Source organism: Podarcis filfolensis (assembly GCF_964270895.1).
Source record: "Podarcis filfolensis genome assembly, chromosome: 16".
NCBI lineage: Eukaryota > Metazoa > Chordata > Lepidosauria > Squamata > Lacertidae > Podarcis > Podarcis filfolensis.
In genome coordinates, this window is record NC_139620.1 from 14959717 (window position 1) to 14975781 (window position 16065).

The 16065-nt window shown below is 51.3% G+C and overlaps 1 protein-coding gene across 30 annotated transcripts in view; it reads left to right on the top strand.

Annotated features, from left to right (window-relative positions):
- The window catches only part of NRXN2 (neurexin 2), a 340969-nt gene that overhangs the window by 284542 nt on the left and 40362 nt on the right, over positions 1–16065 (top strand). For all 30 annotated transcript variants that reach the window (XM_083591980.1, XM_083591978.1, XM_083591984.1 and 27 more), the window contains one exon: positions 7833–8004. In XM_083591980.1, the coding sequence (XP_083448106.1) occupies positions 7833–8004 (172 nt within the window). The remainder of the gene's footprint in view (positions 1–7832; positions 8005–16065) is intronic.

The window sequence follows — 16065 nt, forward strand, 5'->3', positions numbered from 1 at the left end:
AAGTGAGGACATTAGACTTGACAAGTTTTCTGACACAGGACAGGCAAGGCAGGCAGGAAATAAAGTTCCCTCGCTGTGCTGAGGTAGCATCCATTCTCCCCACCCTTGCGCTCCAACTGTTGGGGTGTCAGTACAGGCACAAGTCACTTAGCTGAGGAAAGGCTGTCACAGCATTCACCATCTCTGGCCTTTCATTGTCACACAGGAGGGCGGAAGAAAACCTTGTCGAGTGAGGGGCCATTTTGTTGCCTTGCTGCTGCCCACAGAAGACGGCAGCCATCTTGAGACAAGCTAATTGCTCAGAGTCTTATTGCTGTTGGGTTTGGGGTTCCCAAGTGACTAGTCCTGGTAGATAAAAAAACAAAAACCTGCAGGCAGACCTGCTTCTCTGCTTTTGAGATTCGATAAATACCGCAAGTGAAGCTAAACCTGATGATCAATGCACCTCAAAAACCCCGTTCAGAGCATCAGCTGCAGGGCCTGGTTTGGAAGTTGGGCAGTCTGAAACCGTTTTCCAGGGTTCTGGGATGCAAAGGGCAGGACTTGCAAGCCATTGGAGGCGGCAGCCATTTTGGTGCCTTGGCAGCCATCTTGGAGCAGACAAGAGGCCTGCCTTTCTCTCTCTCTCTCTCTCTCTCTGGCCTTGCACGGTCCATTAAGCGCTTGGCTGTGGGGGCCCTCAGGCCAGCCAGCCGTGGCTGCTCTCTCGCTCTCTCGCATACAGGAGTTATTGTGCCAGCCAGCCGCCAAGGCCCGCGTGCTGCTGCTGCGGCTGCTGCCACCGCTGCCTCCCTGTATCCTGGGGTCTGGGCTTACTTCTAGCCTCGTAAATCCATTTCTCCTTCGCTTCCTCCTCCTCCCTCCCCCCCCCTTCTCTTTTAATTTCCAGCCTCTGTGAGTGACATAAATCTCTCCCTTAAGTAACTCCGGCGTGCCAGCAGGCCTCGACAGGGCTTAGCGAGAGCTACAAGGCAGCAGCCACCTCATGCCAGTAAAGGCATCAAGTCAAGCAGGGGGTGGAGGCAGTCTCTCTTTCTCCCCCTCTGGTCTCAGCCTTCCATGTCGTGCCGTGCCACCCATCTTAAGACACTGCTTTCTGCCATCGCTTTGTCTCTCCTCTTTCCACTTCCCATAATGTGTGTCTGTGAAACTGGGAGAAGTCAGTCGCGCCTAAATTGTTCCACCTAGCTCCCCTGCTTCCTGTCACTTGCCATGCTTGCTTGGATTCTTTGTCGCTCTCCCCAACATTGCCTGATCTGCAGTGGGGTGTGTGAGCCCACCCCCCAAACAAAGCCATATAGGAGCAAAAAGCTGCAAGGGCCACCCTCACAGCATCTGCTCCAGGGATGCCCCCCTCTGCGTATGTCCACCTCCCCACCTCTGTTGCCCAGAGGGGGGAGTGTGGGGCTCGTGGGGGCTGCTGCTCCTTTCCCTTCCCCCTCCTCTTTCCCTGCTTGTGTGTCTGAAAGTGGGGGGCAAGTAAGCAAGCCGAGACTGAAAAGAGGAGAGCAAGGAGGCTCTGGGGGTCTGCAGGGGAGTGGTCCTCTGCAACCCCTGACAGTGGCCACAGGAAAGTGCCTTGGTGGCAAGCGGAACAGGTGAGGTAGGGTGGCACTGAGGACCCAGCCTCAGAAGATATTTCTTTCTTTCTGACAGAGGTGGAATTGGCTGCTGGAATTCATGTCCCTGGAAGGCAGCAAGGGTCTGTCGGTTGAACAAAGGGTCGGCAGAGGGCTGGGTGATGGTTATTTTTTTTAGGAGGTGCCAGGAGCTGCAGCAACTTGTCACCTCAAGTGGCCTGGCCCCTTCAGCAGCTGTGACCTGGCGGAGATGGATTGCTCTGGAATCGTTGCCCATCAGAGAGCGGAAGGTGCTGGCTGGTGACCCAAGGCCACCCTTGAAGCTAGCTGCTGTTGCTGCCATCCCTGGGCACCCCTCCTCTTGCCCCAAGGCAAGGGCTCCTTACTCATTTTTTTTTCCTGAAAGCATTCTGCACTTGGAGCTTTCAAGACCTTGGTCTGGTCTCATCATCATAGAGCTCTGCACTTGTGCGAACCAGCTCAGATTTGGGGGCAGACATCCAGGTGCCCCACTCATCAGAGTGAGCAGGAAGGCTCTCCAACACAGCAGGGCTGGCATATACCACATTTTTACTTGGCTAAAGTACACACACGTGACCATCTGGAGTGTGTGGGTTGTGTGCATATGGCACCTTTAAGGCCAGCTCAGCCTTCAGACAACGGCTTGTCTAAGGAGTCAGTGTAGCATCTTGGAAGTGCCTCAATCCTGTCTCATTTCCTCCTTCCACCCCAACATTTCCTGCTTGCATTGGGAAGCCTCTGCAGTTCAGTGGGATGCTCCTGTGTGTCATGACATCGCCAGGAAATGCAGATTAGGAGCTTTGCTTTGATCTGAAATGAAAGTGGGTGTCTTGCCAGTGGCTCACAGGCCATTTTTAACGACCTGAGCCGCCATTTGCTGCCTGTGGGTTTTCCGGAACCCAGGAGCCCTGCAGCCAAGGTGGTGTTAGAAGTTGTCGAGCCCCCATCCCGATGAGTCAGCAGTGCCAGCACATGGCTCTCTCTGTGACAAGGACTGCTACATATTGCTCACCTCTCCAGGTAGGGCTCACCAGCCTTCCCCTCCTTGAACTACAGGGGTTGAGGGTGGGCATTAATAAAACGCACATGCCCCAGCGCTCTAATAATCTGGGCTTAATGCAATAATTACATGCATGGCTCTAATAAGCAGCGTGAGCACACACAGCCAGCCAGCCAGCCAGCCGCTCCCACCGCGTGGTATTAATCACTGCTTAGCATAATAAGCCCTTAATAATGTGTGTGTGTGTCCCCCCTCCACTTTTCCCCACCTCCCAGCTGCAAAGAAATGCACTGTATTTCTGGGATTTTCAGTAAATGGTAGGTGCTGTGCTGATGCTACAAGGTTAGGATGCCCATAATAGAAGAGCATCTTTTATCCTGCTGGCTGTGGGACTCTGTTCTGTGATACTAAAAAACATGCCACACTCCTGCACTGGCAAAACTGGCCCCATAAAAATATCCTTTCAGATGTTCTGCTAAGATATCCTGGGTTGTGAGTAAGAGAGGAAAGGAGCAGGCAAGGGGGACAGGAAGGAGGAGCACATCCCTTTTGGGAGGCCCTCCAAGGCCAGGAGCAGCAAATGCCCTGCCGCTGCTGCGACTCCTGCCACTGCTGCTGTTGAGCCTTGCCCCATCTGCCTCTAGCGGAGAAGCGGCAGTGCCATCAGGGCCAATTTTGGGTAAGATTGGGCCAATCTTGGATGAGTTCATCCCCAAAACTGCTGCAACACTGCTCAAAATCAATGTAGATGGCAGCAACACTTTTCTGCTGATGGCAGAGACAGCAAGGCATCCATCGGTGTGCCATTTCTGCCGCCTGAAGCAGCAGCCTCACCTGCCTCATGGCTTGGCTGGCTCTATTCATGGCACAGTGCAAGGTTGCAAGGTGCAAGGAGCTGGCTTTTGGAGGAAGGTAGGAGTGTGTTGTCAGAATGTAGAGTGAAAAGTCCAGATTCTATCAGGGATATTTCTTGCTAATTTCTATAAAAACAGGGCTGCCATACTTAGGTGATGAATTGGTTAGACTGATTTGTTTTAAAAGGTTTCCCTGATTCATTGGGCAACAGGTTTGAAATGTTTTACATTGTTTTTAATACAGCTGCTCTGTGTACACCTACACAGTATTCAGGTGGTTTGTGCCACCTTAGAAGAGAGCTTCCCCCCTGCCCCCACCCCCAGTTGTCTCCCACAGCCAAGATGCCTCTTCTTACAAAGCCATAACATTTCCCTTAGATTTGGAATGATGTACCCATGTGACGTGTTGGGTGTACTTAATTTGAAACAAAGCATTCACTCTTTATCTTCAGAATTAATATTCATATAGAGATTTGTGCCTATTTAATTGATTAATGCGGCATTAATTAACATTCCTAAGAATTAATCAGCTAAGATTTCTTTTAGTTAAAAGAGTGAGGTGCTGGGGTCTGTTTGGAAGCTGTTCCTGGGAATCCAGATTCCCCAAGGCCACATGTGTGGAGGCTGGCTGACATTCACTAAGTGATGCAAGAAAGGCAGTCTGCACATGCTCTGTGTCACTGTAATGTTTGTATTCTGAATATGAGGCTGGGCTTTGGGAAATAGGTTTTGTGTAGAAATGATTGGACATTAAGCACCATCTGGGCTCTGTGGCAGGAAACTGGAAACATCTAAGAATTTCTGGTGTAGACAGCCGCAAGTTAAGGTGGGGACAGGGATGGGGAAATGGGTGGTGTGAATTCCCCTGCCTGGCCAAGGGAAAGAACCTCTGCCAGTACTCAGTTGCTCCACTGGGAGCCGGTTGTTACTTAGGGTGACAGCCAGCTTGAATTGTGACCGTGTGTGCTCTGGGCGCCCATAACTCATCTCGAGCTCTTTATAACCACATAAGCACCCTTGCTCAGAAGGAACAGCCCACGATGAGTTATGGACTGATGAAAAAATGCTCCCAAAGAGGAAGCTCGTGCATATTATGCATAGGCAGGAGGGATGCATACAGCTGGACCAAAGTGGACCCCAGTTCCAAGGTTTCCGCTGAATGGCTTTTCTCTGAACAGGCCACTGAGCTTGTCTTGCATACAAAGTGTGTGCTTTCTTCGGCTCTCGCATTGCCAGGTTATTAAACTAGACTCTGAGAGGCGGGGGCATGTGGGGGACAAGTGCTATTGAGATAATAGGGAAGGGATTTGGGCTGCAATCCAAAGCAAAGCCCATCAAAGTCAATGGGGCTGTACTTCTCTGTAGCCAGGCAAAGGACGGCACCTTTGGTACCTGAAACTGGAGAATGCGGTGGTAGAGTTTCTGTTTTGCATGAAGAAGGTCCCAGGCTTGATCCGTGTTGGCATCTGCAGGTAGGGTTGGTAATTGTCCTCTGCCTGAAACTCTGGAGAGCCAGTGTCCACCAGGGCAGGCAGTACTGATCTAGAGGGATCAAATGTCTGGCTCAAGGCAGCTTCCTGCATTCCTGTGACTCTCTGGCATGTTAGGCTGTGTCTGGCAACTGTGAATGTGGGAAAGGGAGAGGTGTAGCTCACACACACACAGCCCTCTGCCACCCCACCCCACCCCACACACAAAAAAAAATTCTACTCCACAGCCCAACTCCTACACAGGTTGCTTCTCGCCCTGCAGCTCTTCTGCTCCTTTCCAGAGAGGCGGCTGCAGAAGTGGATTAATTACCGCTCTGCTGCAAATGAAATTAAGCAGCCCTGATCGTTAGCTTATTGATGAGGCAAACGAGATTAGGCAGCGCGCTGTCAATCCGGGCTGCACCAGGAACTGGATTAAGGGAGCTCTGATTACTCAGAGCTGCAGCAAGCGAGCTGGTGAGAGCGGTGCAAGGAGGGCGAGAGGTGGGGGCCCCAAGCTGAAGCAGGGATACCTGAAAGCATCACAGAGGAGGGGGGAGGCAATGGAGTGAGCCTTCTCGGGACCCTCTGGGGCAACATCCATCTTCCATCCCCTCCCCTGGTCTAGAATCGCCTGCAAGAGTTGGCCCGTTTTGCACCAAACCCGGAAGCAGACCTCCAGGCCAAGCCAGGACAACAGAAATCTAGCAGGAAGATCATGTGGGAAAGACGGTCGTTCCGCTGCTGCTACCATCTCATGGAGAGGTGGCCCTGTTTGCCAGCCACATCCTGTTTAGTCCTAAGCACCTGACAGCCAACTGGTTGTTGGGTGTTTGGGAGCCAGCGTGCCAAAGCTGGTCTCTGCGGTAACCCACGGACAACTTGGCCGACCCCTGCAGAAAGCCAGGTTGAAGTCACTGCCCCCCCAGCTCCATAAAGAGGGAGGAAATGAGTGGAGTGGGTGCCGAGGGAGTGAGGGGATGCTTTGGCCCTACCAGTTGGACCACTTCCCATGAAGGAAGCGGATGGGGCTCTCTGCGACTCAGAAAAGGCTTCTGCCACTGCGAAACACCCTCTGGAGGACTCTCGGGAGAAAAGCCACTCAGCCCAAGGGTGTTCTTGGTTCCTGATGGCGCCTCTCTGCTTGGGGAAGAGGCCACAGCTCTGTGGGAGAGCATATCCGGAAGGTTCCACGTTCAGCGTCTGGCACCTCCTGTGCAAACAGGACTCTGCTCTCCCCAGTTAGTCACAATGGGACACCAGTAGGCTTCCCCCCCCTTGTGAATAGCAGTCAATAGGGGTGAAGGTGTTGGAGGGGTGTCTCCAATTGTGGCCATTGCAGGTTGGGGGGGCAAATGCTTTTTAAAAACCCTCCCAGCCCCATGACCCCCCTGGCCCAGCTTTCCCCACTCCCACACTACAACAGCTCTATGGTTTTAAAAAGAAGTAGTCAGGAGCGCAAGGACAGGACTCCATCCGCTTGGCCTAAGGCCTGATCTCTTACTCTCTCTCGGCTGCCAAGCAGGATTAGGAAAAACCCAGGTCAAGATTTGTTGGTTGGTTTCTAATTGGGTTCTACCCTACCCTTCAGCATGCAAAAATATTTCCAAGGTGGCTTACAGCATAAATTTCAAAACAAAAGCAAGGGAGATCAGGTAGGCAGAAGCATCCCACAGGAAGAGAATGGTCAGGGAATGCTATATTTTCCTACACAGTATTCTCTTATAGTCCACTTATATCATGCTAATAAACTAAAACACACTCTCAGGCTTTCCACTGACTGAGGTAGCAGCCAGCGTCTCCTCCAATATCAAATAAAAGCCTTTTCCCATTGGTGATGCAGTGACTTCGCTTCTGCTGCTATTCTCCTTCCTTGGGCCAAATGATGGCCGCTTGGTCACTAAAGCATTCATGTTTATTATTTTTCATGGATCATTTCATGTTTTTTAAATTGTTTATAAGTTACACAAGTTGACAATTTATTTCTTAATTTTTAAAAAATACATCCTGTGTTGCGTGTGTCTTTGTAAATTCTTTATTTGGCACAAATACAAAAATAAATAAATAACAATTTTAAGGAAGACTAGTGAAAAAATATTATAAAACATCAGAACTTGAACAATTTCCATTATAGATTCAATCTTCTGGAAATAAAGCAGTATTTCATTGTGCAAAAGAGACAGCAAATGTCCCTGGGGAGAGCATTCTGCAAGAAGTCTCTCTCCCAGACACCACCTGCCTCACTGTGGGGGTGGGGGTGAGCCCCCCCCCAAAGATAACTAAAGTGGCAGGCAGGCTCCTCTCAAGAGGTGGTTCACCACTGGGTTCCTGGGCTGGCAGAGCACCCACCCAAGATTGCATTTTAGAATGCCCTAACTTGTTCCTTTTCAAACCTCAAACACTCCAACTGGGTAAACCAGATCAGACCTCCTATTTCCCACCACCAACAGGCCAAATGGGAAGACCTGTGCCACAGGGAACAGGCCACTGCTCCCCCTTCCTAGTAACACTGATTATTAACATGTCCATTGCAAACTCAACAGGAGTGAAAAGAGTTGGGTTTCTCTTTCTCAGCAGGGCTTGTCTGGCTGCTGTCAGTGGCACAGCCTTGTTAACTGTGGGAAAAACTGAGATAAGGCACAGGAGACATGGCTGTCAGCTGCTATAGGCACAGTTCTTACTTTGCAGGCTTCATGTGTCTCGGAAGTCTTACCTTTTTAAAAATGGTGGGAGCCAGGGCCAGGGGGCCAGAGATGTGCTCATCACCATAGATGCCTGGCTGCAACAAAGTCCCCTTGACCCCTGCTCCTGCCTCCCCAGCCTCTGCTGGAATTTGCCCCTCTGACCTCCCAGCTAACCCCTGCTCTGACTCTGTTGTCCTTCTCTCCCCTCTGTTGCCTCCTCACAGGACCAGGGAACAGTTGGGGTCATTTTCAACGTGGGCACGGACGACATCACCATCGAGGAGAGCAACGCCATGGTGAACGACGGCAAGTACCACGTGGTGCGCTTCACCCGGAGCGGTGGCAACGCAACGCTGCAGGTGGACAATTGGCCTATCAATGAGCGATACCCCGCAGGTAGGGACTGGGAGGCAATGCCTGCCGTGCCCCTCATCCTGTCTCCCCCACACCATGGAGGTCGGAACCACCCTGGCCCTCTGAGCATTTCCACCAAGCAGTGAGGTGGGCGGATTTGGGGCGGATGGGCGGGATCCTTTTTGCCAGCTCCTGGTCAGCAGAGTCTTTGGCCGTTTCCATTAGCACTTACCTGGGACCAGGAAGACCAAGAAGAAAAGAATGTCAGGGCTGGGGTTCTTACGAAGCTACTGCCAGGTCAGGCTGTCTGTTCATCTGGCCCAGCAGTGTCTCCCCAGGAGCTGAAGCAGAGCACTCTCCCTTCCATCACTTGTTGCTTGCTCTGTTTAATTGGATAGGCTGCCGCGGTGGGACTTTTGTCTTCAAAGGGGGTTCCCTGCCACTGAGCCGGGATCCCTCCCCACAGGGAAGTCTCTCAGGTACAGGCTTTCCTTTGCCCAGGACTTGTTCAGAATTTGAACCCAGGGCCCCTCACACCTTAAGTAAAACTCTTTCCCCTGAACCAGCGAGCCCTAGATCCTCTCGGGACAAGTGGGGGTAGCCATTCACGGGGGTCGTGAGAAAAAGTAGCCAGGAAAACGGGTGGGTCCCTGCAGGAATGAAGAAGTGTGTGCCAGGAGGGGATAGATAGGGGAATTTGTCGCAAGTTTGCTTATTTTCAAAAGGCAAGCAGAAAAATATAAACATCAGTTGAGCTCTGGAGCCCCCTCTCCACATGTGGAAGAAAAGGCTGGTGATGCCCAGTTCTCTGCCAGGGTCCAGCTGTCCTTGCCAGTCTGCCACATAGCTGGCCAGCCAGCTTCCTCTGGCCACAACTGAAGAGGGGTGGAGAGAGAGCTTGAGAAAACCAAGAAGGGGTTTCAGCCAAGAGCCAGGGTGGAAGTCCCCTTGCGCTTCTTCCTCCATCTTCTCTTTCACTGTTTGTAGCAGTCTGGGCCCCAGCCCAGCTGCCCTGTCTGGCTGTCAGTACAGCAGCCATTTTCTTTCATTTGTGCTGTCTCCTTTGTTCTGAAGCCTGGGAGGTGGGCCGCTCACTCGTATTTTTGCAGGTGGAAAACTGAGGCAGGGGGGTTGGGTGAGAGAGCGATGTCTCGGAGTTGGACTAGGATTTGAAGCTGGATCCTAAGTCTATAATTCCCCCCCCTTATTTATTTTTTCAAAAAAACCACCCTTCTACCCGCCCCCCTGGGCCCTTGACATTCTGTTAGCCGCTGGCATTTTTCTGCTATCAAATAATTTTTACAGCCCTTTTCAGCAAGAGAGAAGTGCTTTGAGCGTATCTCATTCTAATCTCCTTTATTCTTTGAAAAGGTTGGCAATTGCAGAAAAGGTCCGAGTCCTTTGCACACAATGTAGATGCCAGGAAATGAAAGAGGACACCGGAGCAGGGAGGGGGGAGTCAATAACGGGGGGTGCAGCAACAGGGTGAAGACTAGAGGGGAGAGCTGGGGAGAGCGTGAGGGGCAGAGAGGGGAGCCCCAGCAGACACCCGCCTTCCCATGATGAAAACCTCCCTTCTTGCTTGTCACAGCCACGGCAGCCCAGTGCTCTGCCTCCGAGGCTGGGAGGGGCAGCATGAGCAGACTGGATCTTGGAGCATGAGCAGAGATGCAGGCGGGTTCCGACCTCCATTGAGCCAGGGTGGGGGTGTCTCAAAGTGTGGGGTGGGGTGCCTGGGAGACCGGGGGAGCTGGGGTTTTCATGGCTGCATTTGTGCCTGGCAGTGCAACCAGCCTGGAAGGGCCTTCGTTCAGGATCCATTTCCTCCCATCGTTTGGTGGCTGAATCACACACAAGCGCGGCGGCTTCTCCCTTCCCGCCAGGAGCCAGCAGGAACCATAGAACAGCGGGGCGGGGGGAGTGAGGGGAGGGCGAAACCTAATCAAGGTCATTAGTGCCGCAGGCAGGCAAGGCAGGGAGAGCTCCTGCCCGCCTGGGATTTGCCAGCCACTTTGATCCAGCTCCCCTCCATTGCCCCCCCCTCGACAAAGTGCCTCTCCCCAGCCTGTCGTCCCGCTGGCCTGATTGTGCAGTCTCTTTGATGCCCAGCGCTGCTGCAGAGAGTGGAGCGCAGCCTCTGCTAGCCAGGAGCTGCCGCCACAGCTCAGCCATGCACCAAACTGCACACCAGGGGCCGCACACCAGCCTTACAGAGGTAGAAGCTATGTTCTACTGAGTCAGGCCAAGGGTCCACCTAGCACTGACTGGCAGCAGAATCTCTGGGGTTTCAGGTGGGAAAGCTTTCCCAACCACACCTGGAGACGTCGCTGGGGACTGAACCCAGGATCTTTTGCATGGAAAACAGATCCTTGACCACTGAGCCCCGGCCCTTCCTCCCCGCTGTGCTGTGGATCCTCTGCCCACTGCACAAGTAGCCATGAAGCTGTTACAGGTCTTGAGAAAGCAGCAAGGCACACACTTTGTGGGTCTTTGCACTGCCCCCACACCTGTGCTTTGGCACCCATTGCAGAGAGCTCTGCAGCTCAGATGTTGCTGGCACCTACGCCTTTCTTGGGTTCCACAGGCACCCCGAGACAAGCTGCAGTTGTGCTTTTGGCAGATCATCATCCCTCACTGCTTTTTAGGGGCCTCCTTTCCATCTGGGGCCACTTCCTGCAATACCCCTTATTAAGCTCCTTTGGCTTTCCACCCTTGGGTGCTCAGGGCCACCCTCTCCGGCATGGAGGTCACCTTTCGCCCGGTGCTAACTCAGCCTGGAGGCCGCGCAATGCCACTGGACTGTCTTCGCTGTTCCCCTGTGAAAACCTGGGAGCTGCCCTCTTGCACTGTCATGTAGATTCTGCAAGGCTGCATTTCAAATTGGCCATCCTGTGTTTTTGAATCAAGCCCAGAAGACCAGCTTTTTCTGAAGGGGAAAGGACACATGAGGCTCTTGCTTTGCAAAACATTTATATCGTCATTCAGGAATCCGAACCTGTGGGCATGAGAAGGCGTCGTGCAAGTCAGCCCTCAGAAGTAGTAAGGGAGGTGGTGAAACTTACAGAACTTTGAGCCTGATGGAATTCTTTGTTCTGCCAGAGGATTGCAGCTTCCATGGGCCACTTTGGTTAGTCTGCAGACTTGTGAGACCCAAGTGAGAGGTGCCAGTCCTCCCAAGAAGCACACCTTCATCTGCCTGTGCCAGTGGACACGCTGACTGACAACCCAGCTCTCTAGGCCATTAAGAAACCCAACGCAACAGTTTAAGGCTGCCAAGGAGCCTGACAGCAATCTCTGCCGCTCACTCTGACCCAGCCAGAGAGACAACCCAAACCCCATCTTGGAAGCCCTTTATGGAGGAGGAAGGGTCCCACCCCCCTGCCTTCAGAGGCAGGAAGGGATGCTGCAAATGGGGAGAAGCCCTGTGCTCTCTCTCCCCAGGACTTGCTCTCCACAGGCATACCTTGTGTTACCTTGGAGGGTGCCAAGCAGTGGGCACAGGTCTCTTTTGCCATCATTGTCTGGAAGAAAAGCAGGAGTGGCAGCTGCTAGGCATCCATGGGCTCTGGAGTGGGTGGGCTGTATGACTCTCCCTCCCCCAGTTAAATATAGAAGTCCAGCTCTCCTTTTGGCACTTTTTTCCCATGTCCCAAATGCTTTACCATTCTAGTTTCTTGATGGCTTCGGAATGAAGAGTGTTGAAAAGGCAACCTGTTTTTAAAACAGTAAAGAACCTCAGCTGAAGATAATGTACCCGTTTTTAAAAATTAATAGCCCTTTACTTACGGAGTGTTCGCTGTGGGGTCCTTTGGATTATCTAAAAAGAGAGGCTCCCAAACGTTTGAATTTCTGGTTGCATGTAGGGTGCAATAGGAGGAGGGAGGATCTGGGGCCCATGTCTTGGGATGCAGAAACTGGAAAAGGAAGCCCAGGCTTTAATAACCAGCAGTTGAGTTACAGAATCCCCACTCAGGGACACAATCAGGATCAATCTCTGAGGTTTCCTTGGGGGAATCTTTTGCAGTTTTGTGAAAAACCAAGTAATAATCAAACCAGTGAATGAGGTTCAGCCTTCTGAGGGAGAAAAAAGTACTAAATCTGGCATGGAGGCCCTATTTGCTGTAAACAACATATTCAGTGGGCATTTCCATGTCTCTGATAGCTCCTTTTCTTGGAAAATAAGCAAAGGGTCAGGTGGGAAAATTCATTTTTAAAAGCTGCAGGTTTTCTTTCTGTCTGTTTTGATCCAGGTGTGTGTATGTAATATAGAAACCATTATTTAAATTAACCTTGATTTCAAAAGATTAAGCAGGGTACCTTGGACTCTCCATGAATCAGATTTCAACCTTCTGTTTCTCCCAAAAACAAAAGACACCCATCCACCTGGGAGTTGGCCTTCTCATCTTCATTAGGAAGAGTACACCTAACCTAGCCTTCTGCAGGTGCTTCTTGATCCAGGAAAAGGGAGCAAGGACGCTTGGGCCCATGAGTTAAGGGGCAGCTGTCTGCAATGAGGGGCCCTCCTCCACTCACAGAGGCTCCCCAGGTTTTTCAGGACCTTTGAAAACTCCAGGGCAACTTCCAAAAGGAGACCAGGGTCCCTCACGCCAGACAGTGTGGAGAGGGCAAGGGATAGCTACATTCATTCCTGCTTTCCCCTCAAAAGGAACTCAGATACATATAAATATATATATAAAGCTGTTGTCCTCAAATATTGTCCCCATTTTACAGATGATAGAAACTGAGGCCCATGAGTTCATAACCAAACAGAGGTAGGATTAAGTGGAGGGCAGAACCCGCTAGCCACATTCCAGAAGTCCCCAGGGCGAGGGCACATATGTGTGCCATTTGCTTTCTTTATTTTATTGCCCCAAATTTGCTGGAGGTGGCAGCAGTATCTCCTTTTTCTTTGCCTGTTCCTCCTGGCTGCCTCTCTCCTCTGCCACCAGGGTTTTCCTCCTCTTCAGCGGTTTGGCTTTTTCCTTCCTTCCTTGTACATAAAAGAAACCCACTTCGCCTGCGCTCTCCTAATGACAGACAGCTCATCCAAGGCCGGGGATGGCTTTTAAGGCTCTCAGTCGATTAACTGCCTTGCCCTTAAACGATTGATTGGTTAATTAACCAATTAAAATAAATATTACTGTTATCAAAATCCAGGTGGTATTTTGAGACTCTTTTTAAACGAAGCTAATAATCCCTCTTGACAAAATACCACCGAGGCAATTCGCTTAAAAGCGTTGGGAGGAAAATCCTGTGGCACTCAGGAGCTCCAAAATCAAGCGGTGGCACCAAATATTCCTGTTGATTCTGAGCTCCTTTTTCATGCAGAGGGTGCTGCACGCTAGTTGGAAATCTGAATTTCTGATCTGCGGTTTTAACGTTTCTGTGAAATTCAGCCCCACTCGACAGCTGTAGAAGAGTGACCCACGGGGCTCAATCCTGAATGCTGATTTTTATGTCAGCCTCTGAGTACCTGCAGAGTGCATTTACCTTTTGAGTAACTACAACCAGTCTTCACACATCTGGCGTTAGAGCAGAGGAAAGCAGACGTCAGTCTTCTGGGATCTGATTTGCTTTTTAAATAGAACCAAAAGATCTACCAGCAGGAGCCTGGTGCAATGTAGTAACCCAGGGTAGGGAGAGCCAATTACTTTAAATTCAGAAACTGGGCAGGTCTTCATCCTAAGAATTTATTTTCAGCATCAGAACGGAGCTTACAGTCCCTTTTCACAAAAATCTCCTGGATGCCGTCATTCCTCACTCCAAATTTTCATTTCAGCAGCGTAATTGGGGTGGGTGGTAGGAGAGCAGAAGCTTTTTCTGTTAAAACAGTCAGGAGCCCTTGTGTCTCTGCTGCACGTCAGCCAGAGATTTATTTGTTTATTTCATTTCTATCCCACCTTTTTCTCCCAAGGAGCTCAAGGTGTGGCACACATGGTTCTCCCCTTCCTTTATTCACCACAACAACCCTGTGAAGTAGGTTAAGCTGAAAATGAGTGGTGAGCTCAAGGTCACCCACTGAGTTTTGTGGCCAAGTTGGGATTTGAACCCTGCTGCCTCCCTGCTGTCTGACACTCTATCCCCTGCACCACCACTGGCTTATAGATCTCCCCGCCCCCAGGTTAGAGCACTGCCAACACACAGGGTCTGGCCCTGCCAATTGAATCCATTTCAAACCAGCTGCAGTGCTTAGTCTCAATGTGCCTTCTCTCCTTAAAACACCCAAGTGTCCGGGTGTCTGTGTATTATTGTCCAGTTCCTCTATTCCCCTCCCCTGCTTCATGCCCGGTGCTGCAACTCACCATTTTTGCAGACCCCTCCTCAAGACCCAGCACCTTGACAGAGGTGGAGCTCCTGCTCCTGACACCCTAAGATCCAGCTGCTGAAGCGATCTGCCCCTGTTCAAAGCTTTTGCTGGGATACCGGATGTGGGGTGGGGGGGACAAGACTGGCTAGCTTCTGGCCCCTTGCGTTGCAAGCTGGCGCCTGGTCATTTACCTTCCATCTAGCAAACGTGCAGAATTACGCCATGCCAAGCATTTAAATAACCCACAATGCACTGAAGGGCCTTTGTTGCCTGGTCTGCAGCTTCGTTTTCACCAACGCCACCCTTCCTTACAGCAGAGCCTCTTGGTGTGTGCGGATTTTGTTGTTGTTGCTTTCCCCCCTTCTGCTCTTCCCATGGGTATACAGTGGGAGGTGGCAAGGGGGCTTTGACGTGTGTTTAGCGCACAGTCCAGCTCACGGAGCGAGGGTTGTGCAGCAGGAATCCCTCCCAAGCCGGATCCTGATTAGAGACTCGGGTCACTTTCTGAGGATGGCGTATTTTTAATTAAAAGATGTTAATCGCCTCGTTAATACAGAAGCTAATGAGAGCATGAAAAGTCCCTGACCGCCTCTAATTAGGGGCTGAATTGCAGAATGGAATGAGGAGCAAAAATGGGGAGGGGCCGCTGCCCCAGTGGAGCAGCACCCCCCCCCCACATACACACACACCCGGCAATTGCAAATCCACCCACTCCTTGGAAAACCAGACTTGCAATTACAGAGGCTTAAAAATCCCCCATTCTGAAATGGTTCCAAGGAGTTTTGTTTGTTTGTTTACTAACACCCTTCAGTTATTTAGATTCTTCAGTGGTTTTACATCATAGAATTGTGGAGTTGGAAGGGACCCCAAGGGTCATCTACTCCAACCCCCTGCAAAGGGTGGTCATATACCCTTTGGATTACAAAATGAAGATGAGGAACAGGGTCAAATTCTCAGCCACTGGTACTGAATGGTGGAGGGGGAGCTCTCACCTTGCCACATTTCACGACAGCGGGAATCCCCCTAAAGGAGTTGAGGGTGGGACACCCTGTTTGCAGGTGGTGAACTGAGCGTGGCAGTTTTTGTTTGGGGGAGCTTGAGTCAAGCTCCCCAAATGGAGGGCACAGTTTTGGGGGGTGGATCTTTTCCCCTCCGCTTTTTCTTTTCAAAACGCTGTTTCCCTTAAAATAAATTTAAAAAACAACAACACTTCTTAAAGCTACCTGCTTGAACAGTTCCTCCATTCTCCTACTGTTCCGCTTCAACATCCCTGAAGTGAAACAAAAGGATTCCTCCCCATCCCGGAGCTTGTACATCTCGTCCTTTCCTCTGGGCATCCTCCTGGGCCCACCCAAAGGGCGCAGTCTGTTGTAGCCTCAGTGGGGAGCACTTTCTGCCATCTGGAAAACTGAGAGGCAGAGGAGAACCAGTCTTGCTGGCCCCTTTACCAAGGCCGAGAAGTTGCAGAGCCAGCACCCACCAGATGATCCTCTGCGAGAGTCGCCCTGCTCCCCGTTCTCACTGAACGTTGCCTGCCTCCACATGGCTGCCTTGACCCCGCTACCTTTGCCATGCTAGTTGATGGTTGATCAATTTCCCACCTGGCGCTGAGAGATGCCACCTGCCTCCTTGGAACAGCCACTTTCCTCTGCATCTGTGCACAGTGACAAAAGGCTGGGTTGATGACACTTGGTTTAAGGAGAGGAGCCAGTCTCACTCCCCGGGCATCTGTGGCCCCTGACATCTGGAGACCAGCTGTGTTTATCACAGTGCTGCTGAGCGAAAGATGCTCTGTG